The 19,337-nt window shown below is 35.8% G+C and overlaps 1 protein-coding gene and 1 pseudogene across 8 annotated transcripts in view; both read right to left on the bottom strand.

Moving 5' to 3' along the window:
• The window catches only part of MEF2A (myocyte enhancer factor 2A), a 162,193-nt gene that overhangs the window by 41,515 nt on the left and 101,341 nt on the right, over nt 1-19,337 (bottom strand). The window contains exon 1 of one of the 8 annotated variants that reach the window (XM_053223623.1): nt 16,876-17,014. The exons of the other annotated variants lie outside the window; for them this stretch is intronic. Coding sequence (XP_053079598.1) covers nt 16,876-16,890 — 15 coding nt within the window. The 5' untranslated portion in view covers nt 16,891-17,014. Of the gene's footprint in view, nt 1-16,875; nt 17,015-19,337 lie in introns of those variants that run through there. 8 annotated transcript variants of the gene reach the window in all.
• LOC128315881 (40S ribosomal protein S19-like) lies at nt 8,110-13,804 on the bottom strand (annotated as a pseudogene).

Here is a 19,337-nt window from a genome sequence, read left to right as displayed (position 1 = left end):
ATCTTTTTTGAAGATTACTGTTTAACAGTTATGACAGTAAAACTACCCTTGACTTATGATTCATAGTAAATGTAAACTCAAGGGGGAAAGAGCTTCCTAATACCCCTTGTTAGGACTTGGTATTAGATGGAGTATGGGCTTTTATAGGAATAAATGAATGTGCTGTTAAATTTTTTGAAAATATTTGGTTAACTGATTAATGATTTGTATTAATTTATTATAGTATCAAAAATTAAGGATGTATGATCAGAGAAGGCTTGCAACTCATCAGTACTCTTCTTCAAGAAATAAAAAAGAATAATCCTTAATTCTTGTGACAATTCACAAATCAATTGCTAATTCTTGTGACAATTCATAAATTGCTATTCATATCATAGTATCGAGAGTAGTACAATGGTCTAGAACTGTAAACCCACAATCTCCTGAAGCAGGGTTCCTATCCATCTGAAGCAAGTGAGGTCTAAGGTGAAATTCAAGCTGGTGGAGGGAATCACCAAGGGCTGGAGATGCCCAAATTAAACTTAAAAGTAAAAGAAGGTTTTGTTTTTATCTTTGGTATTAATTAAATGAGTTTTAGCTAAATGAAGAGGAACTTAAAGCCTTCTACCTACTGATTAAAGACCTCATCAACAGGAAGGCTATGAAATTTTTAATTTTGGTATCAATTTAAGGAAAAAACAGTGAAAACCATATTCTGGCTAGAACTTTCATTCAGGTTTTATCTACTTTACAACTCTGTAGGGATGGATGTTAGGTAACTTGCAGAAAATGAATAGTGACTGCAAATGATTCCTGTTCATAGAAAGTGTTTCCTGTGGAGTATCACTGATTATCACCTTGTAAAGGCTGACCAGTTTTCTTGCATCTATAAATTCATTTCAGCATCCTTCCACTATTAATATGTGGTATTTTAAGTTCTTCTTTGAACTGGTTGTGACATCTTACTGGTTCACTCATTAGTTAAGTAAGTAAAATCTTTTGATATACATTCATTTTGTAGTTGTAGGAGTAATGATTATGTTTCCTTTCAAATCTAATCTGAAATTTGGAAGACCTATAGTCCCTGTATTTTACAATTTATATGCACAAATTATATCAATCTTTTTAAATATTAATAAGCATATTTTAGGATAAATAGAATTTCTATTATTTTCTTCCAGAACCCCAAGTAATAGTTTTGTATTTACAAACTTCTTTTGAAATAACAGGACACAGAATCAAAATTCCTAAAAGCCTAAATGCAAGTCACCAACAGCCTAGCTCCTACTTATCAGCTCGCTTGTTTGAAACCCTGCCTTCTTGTCTACAGGACTGTTTTACAGCTCACTATAGCCTAGTTTTAACCCCATCTTCCATGAAACTCCTCCCATCCCCCGCTTCCCTATGCTAAAATTTTAAGGTCACTTACTCTACATAACATTCATTTAATATATGGTACCTTGTATTTACCTATCTATGTATGTACCCTAATCTATGAACTTTCAAAAAAAAGACTAAAATCTAGATTGCTTTACATTTTCAGAGTCTAGACAAGGTGCTACACAAACATGAAATATTTATTAATACTTGCAAGATAAAAAAACAAAATAATGAGATCAGAATGCTATCACAAATTAGAAGCCTTCTAAAACACAAAGTTATGAATTTATTAAAACATACTTAAATAATAAGGAAATCTGGAGACATTAGTTTGTACTAGGCTGGTTGATACACAGAAATTGTTGATATTTGACTGCTTTTGAACTACAAAAATATTTCATATATATAATTTTTTTAAATATTTATTTTTTGGGAGAGTGCAAGTGAGGGAGGGGTAGAAAGAGGGGGGACAGAGGATCTGAAGTGGGCTCTGCGCTGACAGGCTGATAGCAGTGAGCCAGATGTGGGGCTCAAACCCACGAACTGTGAGATCATTACCTGAGCCAAAAATCAGACGCTCAAATCGACTGAGCCATCCGGGTGCCCCTCATACGTATAATTTCTTAATTTCATACATATGTTTAACTCACAACAGCCTACATTCTGAAAGCTGCTAGGAGACGCTCCAGTGGGCTTTTGGACAGCAAAGAACAGAACTGAGCATGCAAAAAGACATCTCTTGACACTGAGTGTGTGTAATTATTACCAAAGGTTCTGATTCTGGATCTTATTTTGAACCCAAGAGGCTGGTGTACAAACTTGCTAATTTAAAAACCAAAGCTATGCTTTTCTAGAGTAAGAAAAATTCATACCATCTATAAAGGACCAACCCAGTTTTAAAAAAAAAAATCTGCATCAGTACTGAGACAAAAGGTCCCACAGTTCACCAAACTTTGTCTCCTACGGAGACAAAAGACAGTACAATAACTGAAGTTTTTAATTTGGAAATTATGCTCTGATTAAAAAAGGTTAACTGGAGGGGCACCTGGGTGGCTCAGTTGGTTGAGCATCCATTTCTTGATTTCTGCTAAGGTCATGATCTCACAGTTTGTGGGATCAAGCTCAGTGTGGGGCTCTGTGCTAGCAACACGGGGCATGCTTGGGATTCCCTCTCTCCCTCTCTCTCTGCCCCTCCCCTGCTTGCATGTGCACTATCTCTCCCAAAATACATATAATAAACATTTTTTTAAATGGTTAACTGGATAAAGATTATCGATTATTTTTACACCAAGAGCATCCGCTGTGCCTTCAGAAGAGTAATCCTGCACACCAGCCTTGGTGGCAGAGATGAGACACCATGCAGACAACCCTGAGATGGAGTTCCTGGTGTCAAGTCTTTAGGAAATCAGGTATTTCTTACTGTTTTGGGTGCCACGTGCCTGTATTTTCTCAATAAATTCTCCTTTACCTTGAGCTACTTTAAATGGATTTCTAGTTCTTTTTTTTTTTTTTCCTCGTGATGCTGATCCATCGGCATCGATTTCTAGTTCTTATAGTCAAAGAGCCTTGATGAAAAAAACTGTCATAATCGTTCAGGTCACATATTAGTAGTCTCCTTATCTAAGTCATATAATTCCCGAAAAAAGTCAGGATAGTGCTTCCACAACCCTGAGTCCAGAAAGGGTCCCAAACCTGGAAGTAAGATGACTGAGGATTATTTACTGTTTCTGGGCAAAGATATCGGACTCAAATAATGATACATGCATTAACAAAGATCTTTAAAGTGTTGTATTGTTCTAAAGCATTAGCAACCTCATCTTTCAAGTTCAAGGAAACATTTCGAGACCTCTGGGTATATAACACTGCTTGGCAAGTCCTGCCTGCACATTTGTCCTTCATTTTCTAGCCTATATTATTCAATCTGTTGGTGATAGCAGAGATGGAAAGAATAAGGAAATGGTAGAAAGGAGATAGGGGAAAGAAACCTGAGACAAAAACAACACTATTTAGACCTTTTTTTCCCTAAGTATACCCAGGTTTTCTTTTATACAATAAACTTAAAAAGCAAACATATTTCAAAATGGACTATAAATTAAGAGCAACCAATTTTAAATAGATTTCTTTTAGCTTACATTCTCTTATCAGCAAAAAATACTGTATTTAAAGTTTTAGACACACTTATTCTGCAGGGAAATTAGATATATATACACATGTATATATAAATATATATAAGCAAATACATATATACACAATCACACATATATTACTATAGTCTTTGATTTTTTTTAATAGAACAAGGAAATCTAGTATTCATGATATTTTTCACTGTAAATAAGTTGAAATATTTAAACTATGTTAAGTCTGAAATAAGAACTGATAAAAATCCCAGGGGACTCACAGTTTCTGGAATTTTGAGATATGCTACTAACTTTTAAGACTCCGGAGTCCATACTCCTGAGTGTTTACCAGAGCCCATCCCTGACAAGACTTTATTAACTACTGCCTACCAAGAACTGAAATGTTCTTTCATGTTATGCTCAATTTTATAATTGTCAAATTCCATTCCAAACTAATAGAAGCACAGTACTTAGAAGCAAAACTATGGAACTAAAAGTACTCAAAAGATATATATGCATGGTTTTTAAATGCATGAGGAAGCTAATTAATCAACCCACAATATCACCACCCACCTTAAATCTCATTTCTGTCAAGCACCTCAGCAGTAAATGCTCCATAAATACTGGATGAATGGATAATTAGATCTAGCACAAGATAAAACTACCTGTAAAATAAAGGAATAATAGGTCTCAAGTTCCAAGGAACTTAAATGAAACAGAATTTTTTTAAAATGAGGAAAGTTCTCCTTTCCCTCATTTTTTAAGTATATAAAAAGTTTGTAATTTTGAAAGATATTTCTTAATCTTCCTAGGCACTCTGGAAATGCATAAAAACATTTAATTTTTTTAAAACTGTGAAACATTCACAAACAAAAGTGCATCAAAACTTATTAAACTCAATAATTACAAAGTGAACACCAATAATTCTAACCAGATCAAAACCAGACTAGAACCAGAACCTATATATCGCCCTCAATCACACAACCCTTTCCTCTTCCCTCTTAACAGAGAATACTACCTTCACTCTGTGATGACAAAACTTCCTGGATTTTCTTTATAGGTTTACACATATATGCATATCCCTAAAAATATTGTTTAGGTTTACTTTTAAATATTATGTGGATGGAATATATGCAATGCATTATTCTGTCTTGACTCTTTTACTATACATTATGTTTATTAGATCTGTCCTTGGGGTTGCATACACTTCTAGTTTGCTCATTTTCACTGAACACTGTATAGGTAAAAACAAAAGAAAACAAACCCTTTATTCATTCTACTGCAGATAGACACTGGAGTTGCTTCAATCTTTTGGCCCTAATTAAAATGAAAATGATAATGGTGCTATGAACATTTTTGCAGATACAGCCTACTGCATACCTGCACACACTTCTCCAGGGTGTATTCTTGGGAATAGAACTATTAAATTCATAAAATATGTGGACCTTATGCTGGATAATGCCAAACCATTTTTTAAAGTACAGTTGACCTTTGAACACAGGTTTGAACTGTGCTGACCCACCTATTTTACTCAATCAATACAGTAGAATACTGTAAATGTATTTTTCTGCCTTATGATCTTAATAACCTTTTCTCTTCTCCAGCTGACTTCACTGTCAGAATACAGTATACATATAATAATACATATAACACAAAATGTGTGTTAATCGACTGTTTATGTTATTGGTTAGGCTTCTGGTCAGAGGCTAAGTTTTGAGGAAGGTCAAAAGTTACAGATGGATTTTTACTGCATACGGAGCTGCTTTCCCAACTGCCAAGTTGTTCAAGGGTCAACTATGATTGTATCGATGAACCTTTCTACCCACAATGAGAATTTGCAATCCCCTGATTACTAAGGAAATGAAACACACTTCATACCTATTTGCCATTCGAATTTCCTTGTAAGTGCCTATTGAAGCACTTTCCAAGTTTTCCATTGAGTTGTTCGTCTTTTTATTATCACTTTATTATCATTCTTTTATTTGAAATCAACATAAGCTTTCCTAATTTTATGTACTATAAAAATCTTTTCTCATTCTGTGGCTTTTTAACACTTGCTTTCAGATAAAAGCAGGTTCTTTATTTTAATAAAATCAAATTTATCAGGGTTTTTTTTCCTTTACATTTTTTATGTCTTGTCTAAGAAATCCTTCCATACCTCAAAATCATCTTCAAAAAAGCTTTTCTCTTTGCCTTTTGCATTTAGGTTATAATCTTCCTGGAGGCAGATTTTATGTAAGATAGTTGGTTCCCTTCATGATTTCCTATATATACATATACATATATATATATATGAAACACACACACACACGTGTGTGTACATGTCCCAGCACCATTAATTTAAGATTTGTTCTTTCCCCTATGATTAGTGATCACAGCCATATATACACACGGTTCTGTTTCTGAGCTTTCTATCCCTTCACTGATACGTTTGGCATTTGCTATTTGTGCCATTGGCATAGTTACCTTCATTACCACAATTTTAAAATTCGTTTCAATATATGACAGAGTAAACCCTTTCACTTTGTTATTCTTCAGGCTGTCTTCTTTTCCTCTTGAATTTCCCTACATTTCAGAATCTGTTGTTGAATTCTTAAAAAAAAAAAAAAAAAACCCTTGGGATTTTGACTGGCATTTTCTTAAACTCTATAAAGATTATTTATTTTTTTGTAGCACAGATGTATATAACATTGAGAGTTCCAGTCCACATAATGGGATAATTCTGTCAAATCAACCTTGCATTCCTGAGATCAATCCAACTTATTCATGATGTATACTGTCCCTTCTATATATTGCTGGATTTAATTTCTGTATTAGTTAGCATAAGTAATCTGTATTAGTTAGCATAAGTAATGTGAGATGCTTTAACAAACACAAATCTTAGTGGCCTGATACAATGAAGTTTCTTATTCATATAAAGACAAATGAGGATGTTTCTTATCCCAGAGAGACTTGCATGAGGTTATTCAAAGCCCAGACTCATTTATCTTGTGGTTGCACACACAAAACCTCAAGAGTTCCCATCTGGATTCTCTGCACCTGGCTGGCAAACAGGGAAGAGAGAATATAAAGATCATGTGGGAGGTATTTTACAGATCAGATCTGGAAGTAGCATGTTATCACTTCTACTCCCATTCCATTGGCCAACTCAGTCACAAGGCCACTCACAAAAGGACGCTAATATAGAGTCTATACACATGCCTGAGCAAAAGAGAAAATAGATCAAAGTCAATAGTCTCTCAACTAAAAAAGATGTGAATTCAAAGAAGTAGACTAATATTTTGTTTAGGAGTTTTGCATTTATGTTCAGTGAGACTGACATCTGATTCTTCTTAGAACTCTCCCTGCTGGTTTTGCTATCAAGGTTAGGCTAGCTGCATATAATGGGGAAAAGAGAGTTCCTTCTTTTTCTATTCTCTGGAACAATTTGTAAAATATTGGCATTATATCTCTAAAAATCTGTTAGTATTTGCTTATGAAGCCATCTGGATTTGAAGTTCCTTTGTGGTAAACTTGACAATAACACTGTTCAGGTTGTCTACAGCTTTATTATTCCATTTTGTTAGGTTGCATTTTTCTGGAAATTTGTCCATGGAATCAAAATTTTTGAGGCACAATTGGATCCTGAGATTTTATGTGCTCGAAAAAGTATATTAAAATAGCTGAAAAAAATTTAAATGATATATTTGTAATCTAGTTCACCTCTTACCTTTACAGAGAATATTAAGCTTAGGAGAGACCCAAGTACTCTCCCTTCAACCCTACCACATCACATGGCAATTAAATAGAACTGGGACTAGAATCTAAATCTTCTGATGTCCAGTCCAATGCTCTTTTCACTAGGCTGTTTTAGTTCAGCTGGTTCAATAGACTGAATCATTCAGTCAACAAATGAGAGGGAGAATGCAGAGAAGGCTGTGATCAGAAACCACTTCAACCTTGGGAAGAAAGCACATTCTTTTGCAGGTAGTTGCTGGCAGGACTTCAGGGTCCTTCTCCAGTTTCTCCATGATCTTATTCATATATTCCTCAGTAAGAAGTGTGTGGTATTCAAACTATGGCTTCTTTGAATTTTAAAGCCTTACCCAGTTCTGTGATACCCCTAGGTTTCATTGCAAAGATCTCAGCAAATGGTAATGGTACTTCCTTCCCCTACCCCAAGCTAAACCAACAATTTTGGGACACTTAACTCCCTGAAGCTGGATACTGGGCAGTCTAGTAGCTTCAGCTTATCAACAGGATAATGTAATTCTGTTGTATATCTCCACACATAAACAAGTATTTTGAAAACTTGATTCTCAGTGCACTGTGAGGTCAGGAAAGTACATCTTCAAAAGTCTTGGCTCTTGGTTTTCACCATCCCTCTCTCTGTGTTTTTTTAAACTGCACAAATGACTTAACTTACTTTTTTCCTCCTTTAATCCAACAAAATTTATTGAGAGCACCCTACTAGGTTATGAGGTTCACTGATAAAATAGATATGGGTTACTGTCCACATGAAGGTTATGAAGGTCATGTGATCTTCCCATGAGGACTGCTTTCTTACTATAGAAGTCTGACTTGGTTTGGACCCCTTCCTCAAACGCCTGAGGTGGTTTAGTTGCAAAACTGATACACAGGTGTTTTGCTTTCATTTTTTTTTTTTAACTAATGAGGCAATTTATTAACCCAGCATTTGTTCTAATGATTCTAGGTGGCAGCTGCCACCTGTCCAGCAATTCTGTCCAGAGCTCTCATCCCTGAGGTGTCAGTTTGCAGCCTCCACCCCTGTCCTTTTCCATTGTTTTCAGCCTCTCTAGGGCTTGGAGGACCCTGTGGGCCATCTTCTTAGAGTCTCTTCTAAAGTGGCTGGGCATGAACTTGTTCCTCTGAAGTCGCCCACAGATGTTGGCCATGAAGCTGACCCCAGCACTGCCCTGGAGGTGCAGGTGCCATACTGTGGAGACAGCTTGTGTGTAGAACCAGTTCTCATTGCAGGGAGCAGGCTCTTTATGCTTGGCCAGCTTGACAGTGTCCACCCACTGAGGGACTTTCGGCTCTCCAGACTTTTTGAGGAAGGCAGCCAGAGCTCTGACAAACTCCTATGGTTCACATCTTTTACAGAAACACCAGGCATTGAGAGGTCTACACGCTGCCAGCCAGGGGAGAGAAAACAACGGGGTTCCGCAAGAGCACAAGTCAGGCATCCTGCCTTCATTCTTGAAGATATTTTTTCTGGGTATAGAATTCTAGGTTGGAGTCCATCTTCTACTTTCTCAACACACTTAGGGTATCATTTCATTGACGACAGATTTTCATTTGCTGCTATTTAGAGTCAGCACTCCTTTGAAGATAATCTAATTTTTTTTTTCGGTCTTTTGTTTCCTGTAGTTTCATTATATTTATGTATAGATTTTTTCTTTTTACTCTGTATAGTATTTGTTGAGTTACTTAAATCAATCCTGGAAAATTGTCCTTATGTCTTCAAATACTGCATCTGCTTCATTCATATTCATTCTCTCCTCTCTTCCCCTCCTTCCAGAATGCCCAAAAAAATTTAGGTTAGAATTTCTAACCAATCTTTTCTCTCAACATCTTGTATTTTCCACTTTTTCATCTCTTTGTGCTGACTTCCAGATAACTTTTTTCAGTTCACAAATTCTTCAACTATGTCAAATACACTTCCAACATGTCTACTAAGTTTTTCATTTTGGTTTTTTTTTTTTTTTATCGCTCTAAGTATTTTTCTCAAATCTGCTACAGCACTGCTTTTATAATTCCCTGTTTCTTGCAAATATTTGCAAGCTTGTTTATGAAACAGTGAAATTATTTATAATCTATGTATAATAACAACAGTATCTGAAATATTTAGGTGTCAGTTATATTTCTTTTTTTTTTTAAGTTTATTTTTATTTTGAGAGACAGAGAGCAAGCAGGGGAGGGGCAGAGAGAGAGGGAGAGAGACAGAATCCCAAGCAGGCTCCACGCTGTCACCACAGAGCCCAATGGAAGGCTCAAACCCACAAACCTGAGCTGAAATCAAAAGTTGGATGCTTAACCAATTGAGCCACCCAGGCGCCCCAGTTTCTGCTATTTCTTGCTGCATTTTGCTTATGGTGCCTTGTTTTCTTTTATGGTTGGTCATCTTTGTATGATGGATGCTCAATGGTTTTGAAAAGTTATTTGATGCCTAGAATTAAAGTGCTTTTCTTCAAAAAGTATATAGATTTGCTTCTTCCAGGAACCTGGAGCAAAAGTTTTCTTGGACTTCTTGCATTATGTGACTTTGGCCAGTGATTCCACACAATGCTGGTAACCTGTTTTACAACCTTTAAGAAACAGGTTCTCTTTCTTTTCTTATTCTCCTTTCTCCAATCTGTTCAGTACAACAGACCTCTCCTTGCATCTTTTGCAAGTAGGAAAAAGGCAGTGGATTTTTCCTTTTTCCTTAGGTTCCAGTTTGATATGAGAGGCAATGTGTTAGCCTCAGAGACCTGGAAGTAATGACTTAACCTTTGCCTCTAGATCCACCAAAGCCTGAAGCTTAGTTTTCAAGTATTTATCCAGATGGGAAAAGAACTCAGGGTAGCCAGAACTTTAAATACTTCTTTACCTTTTAGGTTCTTACCTTTCCTCAGATTTTGGTCTGGCATACTCCTTAACAGCTCTTTGATGCTATAAAGTCATTTTTGTATAGTTCATCTAGTATTTTTAGTTGTCTTCAGCTGAAGGGTTGGTCCAGATAACGTGGACCAACATTACATAAATTTAAAAAATCAACACTTTTAGGAAAAAATGAGCCAAACATTTTCTAATGATATCCATAAGGTTTTCTGATGATGTTTTTGCCTTTTAGGTTAAATGTGGAAAAGAGTTCAACACAGAGCTATCATACAGCCCGGCAAATTCCACTCCTAGGTAAATACCCAAAAGAAATGAAAACATGCCCTTACAAAAACTTACACAAAAATTTCATAGCTGTACTTTTTTAACAATCAGAAAGTGGAAACCCAATGTCTATCAACTGATGACTGAATAAACAAAATGTGGTATTTCCATACAAGGGAATATTATCCAGCCATGGAATGAAGTACTAATACATGCTACAAAACAGACAAACCTTGAAAATATTATGCTTAATGGAAGAAGCTGGACACAAAAGAGAACAGATTATATAATCCCATTTTTATGAAATATCCAGAATAGGCAAATCCACAGACACAGAAAAAGGTTAGTGGCTGCCAGGATGAGGGAAGGGGAGTTGGGAAATGACTGCTAATGGGTACCAAGTTTCATTTTAGGTTGATGAAAATGTTCTGGAATTAGTGTTCATAGTCGCATAGACTTGTGAATATGTTAAAACCACTAAATGTATAATTTTAAATGGTGAATTTTATGGTCTGTAAATTATATCTCAATAGAAAGAACATAAAAAAGTTAATCTCAGGTTTGTCTATAATACCCACTGTGGTAGCCACTACATACACTAAGTTACCTCACTGAACATTCAATTTCACAGGATAGTGAAAGATTGGGGGGCAATGATTTATAAAGATGCCAGGCAATGTGAATGCACTTTATGCAGGTTACAGAAAACGCTGGAAATCTTTAATATGATTATGAATAATCTCACTGGAATTCATACCTATGGAGTTCTACATCCAGGTATATCAAGATAATCAGTGAAGAGAACTATATGAAATGAAAGCCAATAGCATCTATGAAAACAGCTTTCTTTTACACTCTAAAGGAAACTAGCAAAATAATACAACTTCCCCTCTCTGAATAATTTTCTCTTATATATAGCAGCCACTTATTCAGATGAACATAAACTGATGAATGCTCTCTTTAAAAAAACAACAACAAACTTCTATGATTAAACAATACAGTCTGCTCTACCATAATGTGTTTGGGAATATAAATTAGGTGACATGAAACTGGTAAATAGGGAATGGTGTCAGAATAATAAAGTCACTCTGGTTCAATGTGGATTTTTCCTAGGCGAGGGAAGCCAGAGAAGTGGGAACAGAAGTATAACGTTTAGCAGGAAAGGAGAAAGACCACCAAACAGCAGGAGCGTGGTGTGCATTATAAGAAAATTGAAAAGGAAGGCTTCAGAGGAGCACTCCCCGCCCCACTGCAGGTGGTAGTTATTTCCCATACTTAAATGGCAACCCCTCACCCTCCACTGCTCATTGCTACACTGCCATCTGCACTGTCCTTAGACCCACTATCTCCATCCTAATTAAAGTGCTGCCAGCGTTTCTATGCAAATAATTAATTCTGTGCATTTATAATACCCACTAACTATACACTAAGTTACCGCACTGAGCAGTTCCAACTCTTTTAAATTGCTGATTATTTTTTAATTTGTGTTGCTTAGAACACAAAATTGCACAGGTATTAGAGTTTGTGAGGCTTTTCAGGAACACATAAACAGCATTACAGCAGAAGCACCTATACTTTTTTTAAATCTGTTTACTTCTATAAAGGTTGGAAATACTATATACTAGGAATCAATGTTGAAGATGGGGCGATACAGAAATAAAGGCATTGTTTCCAGTGTTACAAAGTGAAGAGAATCACATCCCCTTCATTCTTGAACTTTATTTCCATTTAAACATACTCTGGGGTCGCCTGTGTGGCTCAGTTGGTTGAGTGTCCGACTTCGGTTCAGGTCATGATCTCACGGCTTGTGAGTTTGAGCCCTGCATCAGGCTCTGTGCTGACAGCTCAGGATCTGTAGCCTGCTTCGAATTCTGTCTCCCTCTCTCACCGCCCCTCCCCCACTCACGCTCTCTCTGCCTCTCAAAAATAAAGAAACGTAATAAAAAAAATAAATTTAAACACACTCTGTGTTTCTGTCCCTACGAGCTGTGGGTAACATCTGAAGACGTTTTAAGAGTATCATCAATTAGTTACCACTGAAGTAAGAAACACTGCTTTTAGTTCAATTTTAAAGGTCATTATTAAGCTGTGTGCTGGATCTTTGGGAATACACTGGGAAGAAAGCTCTTTCTCAAAGACTTAGCCTCAGAAGTTCCACAGTCTTCTGAGATAGATTCAGGGTCTTCAAGAGAACATTATTTAAGCTGTGGTTTTGTCACTGCATACTCCTAAGACCCTGGACAAGCCTTTTGCTTTGTTTGGACTCCTACTTTCTTATCATTTAAATGAAATACAGAACTAGATCAGGGTTTCCAAGCCTTCTTATATATAACACATAAACTCCTTCTCACAATAATTTTGGTCATTTAGTCATTTTTTCCATAATAAAAATGAAGAGATTTTAAGTAAAAATACTTTAAATTGTTGCATTAAAGGAGATCATATTATAAAGATTATTTACAAAATAATATTTGAGCACATTCACATTATGGTTAAATTCTAAATATTTCCTTCTTTACATATGATGCATCTCAAATTTTGTATAGATCACTTGAGAAAAAGCATGACATGTCAACATATTATCATCTTTAGAACAAAGCCTAAGCCACCATTTAATCACCTTTCCCCATTCAAACCAAATGGAATAGCATTCTTCTTCATAAAAATCTCAACATTATTAAAGACCTATCATAACTAAAAGATGGGATCTTAGTCTATTTTTAAAAGCTATAAATGTCTTCTGAAATGCTGATAAATCTACTGCCAGATTAGTATTCTTGTAACAATGGTCTGACTACCCAAACTGCTAAACCACCTCCAAGGGCTGCCCAATGCCCATGAGACAAACGTCAAATGCCACAATTGGTATGCAAGGCACTCTATCAACTACACCCAATCTGTCTGTTCTTCACTTTTATTAGTCACATATACAAACTATTCCACAGATATGTGTATGATGTATAGTAAACACTGAGGTTTATTTTTTCTGTCTGTATGTCCAGTGTTTCTAGGACCATCTTTTGAAAAGACTTTCCTTTTCTCATTGATTTCCCTGAGCACTTTTGTCAAACATCAGTTAACCATGCGTTAATAAGGCATGGGTCTGTTTCTGAGCTCTGTGTTCTGTTCTACTGAGCTACATAAACACAACTTCCTGGATTACTACAGCTTTAGAGTACGTCTCAGAGGTGGAGCATCTGGCTAGAATTCGCCAATGAGCACTTTCCATCTTCTCTCCACCACCATGATTGTACTTCAGTGAGGAGTGTGGAGGCATGTTAGCTACATCAGTATAACGGAATTAATTTTAGAACATTTGCTGGAAACTCTAGGATACAACTGATCTCTGATGCTTTAATATTGGTGCCACTATATATGGTAGCCACGAGTCACATGCAGTTACTTAAGTTAAAAATACAGTTCTTTAGTTATATTAGCTATATTTCAAATGCTCAACAGCTACACATACCGGCTAGACTACCGGCTATGTAGTACGGTAGACTACCGGCTACCATACTGGACAGCACAGACATAGAACATTTCCATCACCACAAAAAGCTCTACTGGGTTAACGCTGCCATAGATGATGTTATGTGCAGATGTAAGGGCAGAAGCTGCCACCGTCAACATGAACAAGTCAGCATCAGGACACAGCTGAAGGCTTGAGGGAGCCCACGTCAACAGACACAGGCTAATCTCTACCACATTGCTAGGTTTTCTTGTTATGTGATATATAACAAGTACCCCTATTTGAAAGAGGAGTTTCAGTCAGGTCTTTTGTTGCTTGCAATCAGAAACCACCTAATTAATATAAAACAGTTTTCAAAATGTTACCATATACATTATTTTAACTGGTCCTTAAACTCCACAAGGTTTAGAACTTTAATACTGCTCTCTTTTCCTATTAAACAGGTACCAAAAACATTCAATAAAATAAACTGATTAGTATAGCCAAGAAATGCTAATTATAATACTAAATATAGAAATTCCTTTGAACTATATAGTAAGTGAAATATCAAATAACAGAATTTGAGAATTAAAACACCTTTCACAAAATGCCTAAATCCCCACCTAACTGCTTATTTTCTGTCATACAGAACAATAACTGGTAGATTTTTCTATACTCCGGTTACAAAACAATTTTTAAAAACTTAATACAACTATACAATTATGGGAAACAGCACTAAAATATTTTAATTATATCCTATTACCGAACAAGCCTATATGAATACTGGTAGCATAAAAAAGCAAGCTGATTTTTAAAATTCCTGTACAAATACTAGTTGCTATTTCTAAGGGTTTTTTTTGCAGAACATAAACATTTCTGAGGTTTACAAGACAGATTTTGGAAATAACAACTAAAGCCCAAAAATAACCACAAAATAACAAACCAGTTATAAGAAAATTTCTATAAAAACAAAAAGCATGACAGAAAATATTCTCCACTGAATTACAAGAGGTAAATTCCAGGAGCACCTGGGTGGCTCAGTTTGGTTAAGCATCTGACTTCGGCTCAGGTCATGACCTCACGATCTGTGAGTTCGAGCCCCGCATCGGGCTCTGTGCTGATAGCTGAGAGAGCCTGGAACCTGCTTCAAATTCTGTATTTCCCTCTTTCTCTGCCCTTCCCCTGCTCATGCTGTCTCACTCTCTCAAAATTAAACATTAAAAAAATTTTTTAAAAAAAGAGGTAAATTCCAATATGAATTCAAGCTTTGCTTTATTCTAGAAGTCTCAAACTTGTAGCTTATTTATTACCAAATTTCAAAAATCCCTAATACTTAAAAACCAATCTTTAAAGGTTTATCTTCTGATCTTTCACCGCTAATCAATTAAAGTAAGAACTTATAGGAAATATTCTTTGAGTAAAGAAATATCACGTAACTATGTGCCTACACGCATAATGATATTCTTCACAGAATATCCTTAGGATACACGAGTATCAAAAATTGATTTGATTCACAAATCAACCCACCAAACAAAACCTACATATAAGGTATGTTTACTTTTCCAAAATATAAGAGGTTCATACTACCATCTTGAATGGTTTATAGGTCAAGCGCTGACTCTAACTATAAAAGTAGGGTTATGACCAATTTGTGCTAAGAAGATCCCTTTCTTTCTTCAGACTCTATATCCCTAGTCTCAAAACTGAGCTACAAAAACAATTTCAAAATAAAAATGAAAACTATAGAGCTGTCTCAATTTTAAGGAACTACGTGTTTGGCCTGGTTTAAAAACACCGCACGCTTGCGTTTGCTACCTCTTTATAAGAGAAATATCACTTATGCTACGTATATATCTCACTTCACAAAGGCATACACAGAACATTCTTAAACATGGTAAGTACCCTGTATCTTTTGCATTAAATAAGCTTCTAGCTCTAATAGTAATGTAATATTTATATGCTAAATGATTACTATGTGGTGGGAAACATCATAATCTTGGGATTCTAAGTGTCTTGAATCTATATTGAAATGTATCCAACAAAGAAACTTCTGTAGTAAGATGAACACATCTTTTTAGGAAACACATCATCTTTTTAGGAAAATGGCAGAAATATGGTCAGTTATTCTCAGGGTCTAATACAATGTCTTATACACAGTATAAATATCAGTATAATTAAAAGTGTAAAAATAATGCATTATATTCAATATTTTTACCCTTTTCCTCCTCCCTTCTTTCAAGCCCCTTTCAAAAAATTACAGTGCAACTTGAACACAATGTATTGCTTGGGAATTACAAGATAGTCAGTAAAACCTAGAGAGCTCTTTCAATAGCTATCCAAGCCTTCAGGATCTGGCTTACTTCCCAGGTCTTAGCTATTTCCACTCTTCACACTATACTACTACAGCTGCATTCAGCTGATTTTAACTTCATAAAATAACTGTGCTATGTTTCATTTCCTAATTTCCATTAAGTTGCCCCTCTGAACCAGAACACCTTTCTTCTAGCTCTTTCCCTCCCCAACCCTGTCCTTTAAAGGCCTAAGACAATGTGTCACCTCCAGAGGAAGTTTTCTCTGACCACTCTTCCAATCCTCTGTACCCTCCCTCCCCCTTTTCTCACTGGCCAAAAATATGGCTAATGTAGCAAAGAACTTCCGGAAGAGAAAGAACAACTCATCTGATTTTAACTAAAAAACACTCAATCCCTGACACAAAGACACATAAAAAGGATATACAGGTATTCATCGATAAACACAAGAAATGCATTACAGAAATGTAAGCTATATTATAAAGTGATATATATCACCCCTTTCCCCATGAACTCTTGTTTATATATCAACAACTTCAGTCTCTGATGGACAAAACTCTGACCTCAAGAAAATAAAAATCACACGCAGAGATGCACAGTTCCTTAAAAAGCACATAAATGAAAACCAATAATTATATGATAAATAATAATATTCAAATACACAGTAAAAATAAAAAGTAAAACTGAAATTGCAGAGCTACGGTGACTGCAGTGTGAGGAGATGGTGCAGGACATGTGAGGAGAGGAGGGGGGCCATGAGGATTGCGTGCCTCACCCTGTGAATCACCATCCTGCTGCTTCAGGCTCTGTTAGGAATAAAAGAGCAGGGCAGGGGCCTGGAGGCGGAGGGAAGCTTTGTCTTGTCTTCAGATGTCTCATTATTTTTTCCCTTTCCCTGCCGCTCCACTGCAGCCCTGTAAAACATTAGGCAAGCCTCTTAAACACTCCCTGTCTGTTCCATTCCTGATCAGTAACATGGGGAGAAAAAAACCCAATTGGCTCAAAAAGGCTCTAAGAGAATATTGTAATACTGTCAGAAACCCTATGCATAATCATGCCTCCAGTTCTAGAAGGTCAGCACTAGATGATCTCAGGAAACAAAAGTCATTTATCTTTCTGTTTTGTTCAACTGAGGAACTGTGTAATGCATTGCTGCCCACACATCCCCACCAACCCCTAAATATGTTCAAAGAAGCACGTATGTAAAACCATGTAGGACTGCAATGAAAGGTTAACTCATTAGAAATGTGTTCCCTGGTTTGCAATTCACACCAAAATCGGCGTATTATTTTGAACTATTTGGAAGGCCTTAAAAGTTACAGTTTGTGCTTGCTCACTGCTTGAAATCATTTCAGAGGATATTCTTGGGAATAAAAATATTTAAGAATTTTTACTGCCAAGAGACTGCCCGATAACTTGAAGCTTTTAGTCTCACTCCACTTAGGACAAGTTAACTCAAATTAATACAATATTGCCTAGGCCTCTTCTCCAAAGTTTCCAATTTGGTAGGTGTGAAGCGGGGCACCAGAACTCAGATTTCTAACAAGTGCTGTGGTGATGCTGATACTGCAGGTCAGGGTACCACACCCTGAGAGCCACTGATTCTAAAAGTTGCCGTGCTCAACTTTTACTACCAGCTATTTTTATTTAATAATCGATAGATGCATCTTATGTTTCCTCTAAGATATTAATGACTTCTAAATTCCTTTGTAATCTGAAAGCAGGCAGGGATTATTAAAACTCAGAAAAAGCAGACTTTCTCATTCTTTAAATCCAAATTATTGTCATCTTACTTCACTTATCACTGTGCCTCAAATTCCTCATCTGTGAAACGGGGACAATAAGAGAGCTCAATCAGGTAAAATAAATAAAAGTCCTTGGAAGAGTACCAGGTTATATTAGCAACTTGATAAATGTCACCAATTAATCTTACTGCAATTAATTTCACTAATTTTCTATTTATTATCAAGGAAAACTCATTCACATTTGTTACACATGTTGAACATTACTGATTTATATGTAAAATTGTATCCATTTATTGTGAAATGTTTCAGAGCTCTAATGAATTCCGTAAACTGGGAAGGCAAGGGAGGCTGTAATTTCAAAGACTGAGGTTCTAATCCCAGTTCTGCCACTAAATTGCTACATGACTCTGGGCAAGTCATTTAACAGAGTCTCAGTTTCCACTTCCGAAAAAGTTTGCCTTGGATATAAGGAACAAATGAGATAATGCAAGTGGTATTTTTTTTCTTTTTAAGTACCACAGTATTCCCGACATGAGGAAAATACCTCTATCTGGGTGCAGTTTATATGATATTAACTAGACAGATAAATGGCCATGGTCTCTTATATCCTTAAAATGACAGCACAATGATCTGAATCATCACACAAGCTATGCACTGAATATTCTCCAATACCACCAAATCATAACTATTTTTATAGATCACATGCTGGAATATTTAAGATTCCAAATATTTTTGTAAAGTGAGAGGAAAAAAATGGATACAAAAGTAATCTCAGGAATTTATTGTGTAGCAGCTGCTAAAATCCTCACTTCACAGCTTTAGCATAATTTTTATTCTGATGCAGAACCCTTCTATTGGTCCTAGGCTTTTGTTTAATATAAACACAATGTGTGTGTGTACATGAATAATGGTAACTGGTGATTTTCATTAATAGTTTCTAATACTTTAAGATAAATCCAATGTTCTTATAAAACTGCATACAACAGTTGACAACTTTTTAAATCTTAATTTACTAAAAAGAAAACATGGGGGTTATAACACTGTCTCTACATTTCAATTAAATTACTACTTTTTGTAGGCCCACAAAAGTGGGCCACATATAAGCATTTTGTATCAATGCTTAATAGGAAAGATACAATGTAGATCTCTGATGACATTTGTACAGAATGTCTCCTACTGAAATATAGAAAACAAAGTAGTGAAACTCATTTTTTGTCAGGAATATACTCCTAAAAAGCAGTGTATAATAAGCATTTTCAAATAAGATGCCATTAATGCAGCAACAATACTCTCCATTTCAAAGAAATCCAATTATGAAGTTTCTTATAAAGTTTATCTTTATGACAATCTCCTAATTTACTAACATCTAAGTTTCTGTTTTCATTTATTTAGCTTTCTCAATGTAAGAGATATGCATATTCTACAGGACACTGCAGACTTTAAAAGATCCAAATGCAATTTAAAATATGTAAATGCTGTTGATTTTTTTAAA

This window comes from Acinonyx jubatus, chromosome B3 (genome assembly GCF_027475565.1).
Source record: "Acinonyx jubatus isolate Ajub_Pintada_27869175 chromosome B3, VMU_Ajub_asm_v1.0, whole genome shotgun sequence".
NCBI lineage: Eukaryota > Metazoa > Chordata > Mammalia > Carnivora > Felidae > Acinonyx > Acinonyx jubatus.
This window is presented reverse-complemented; position numbering and strand designations above follow the sequence as displayed.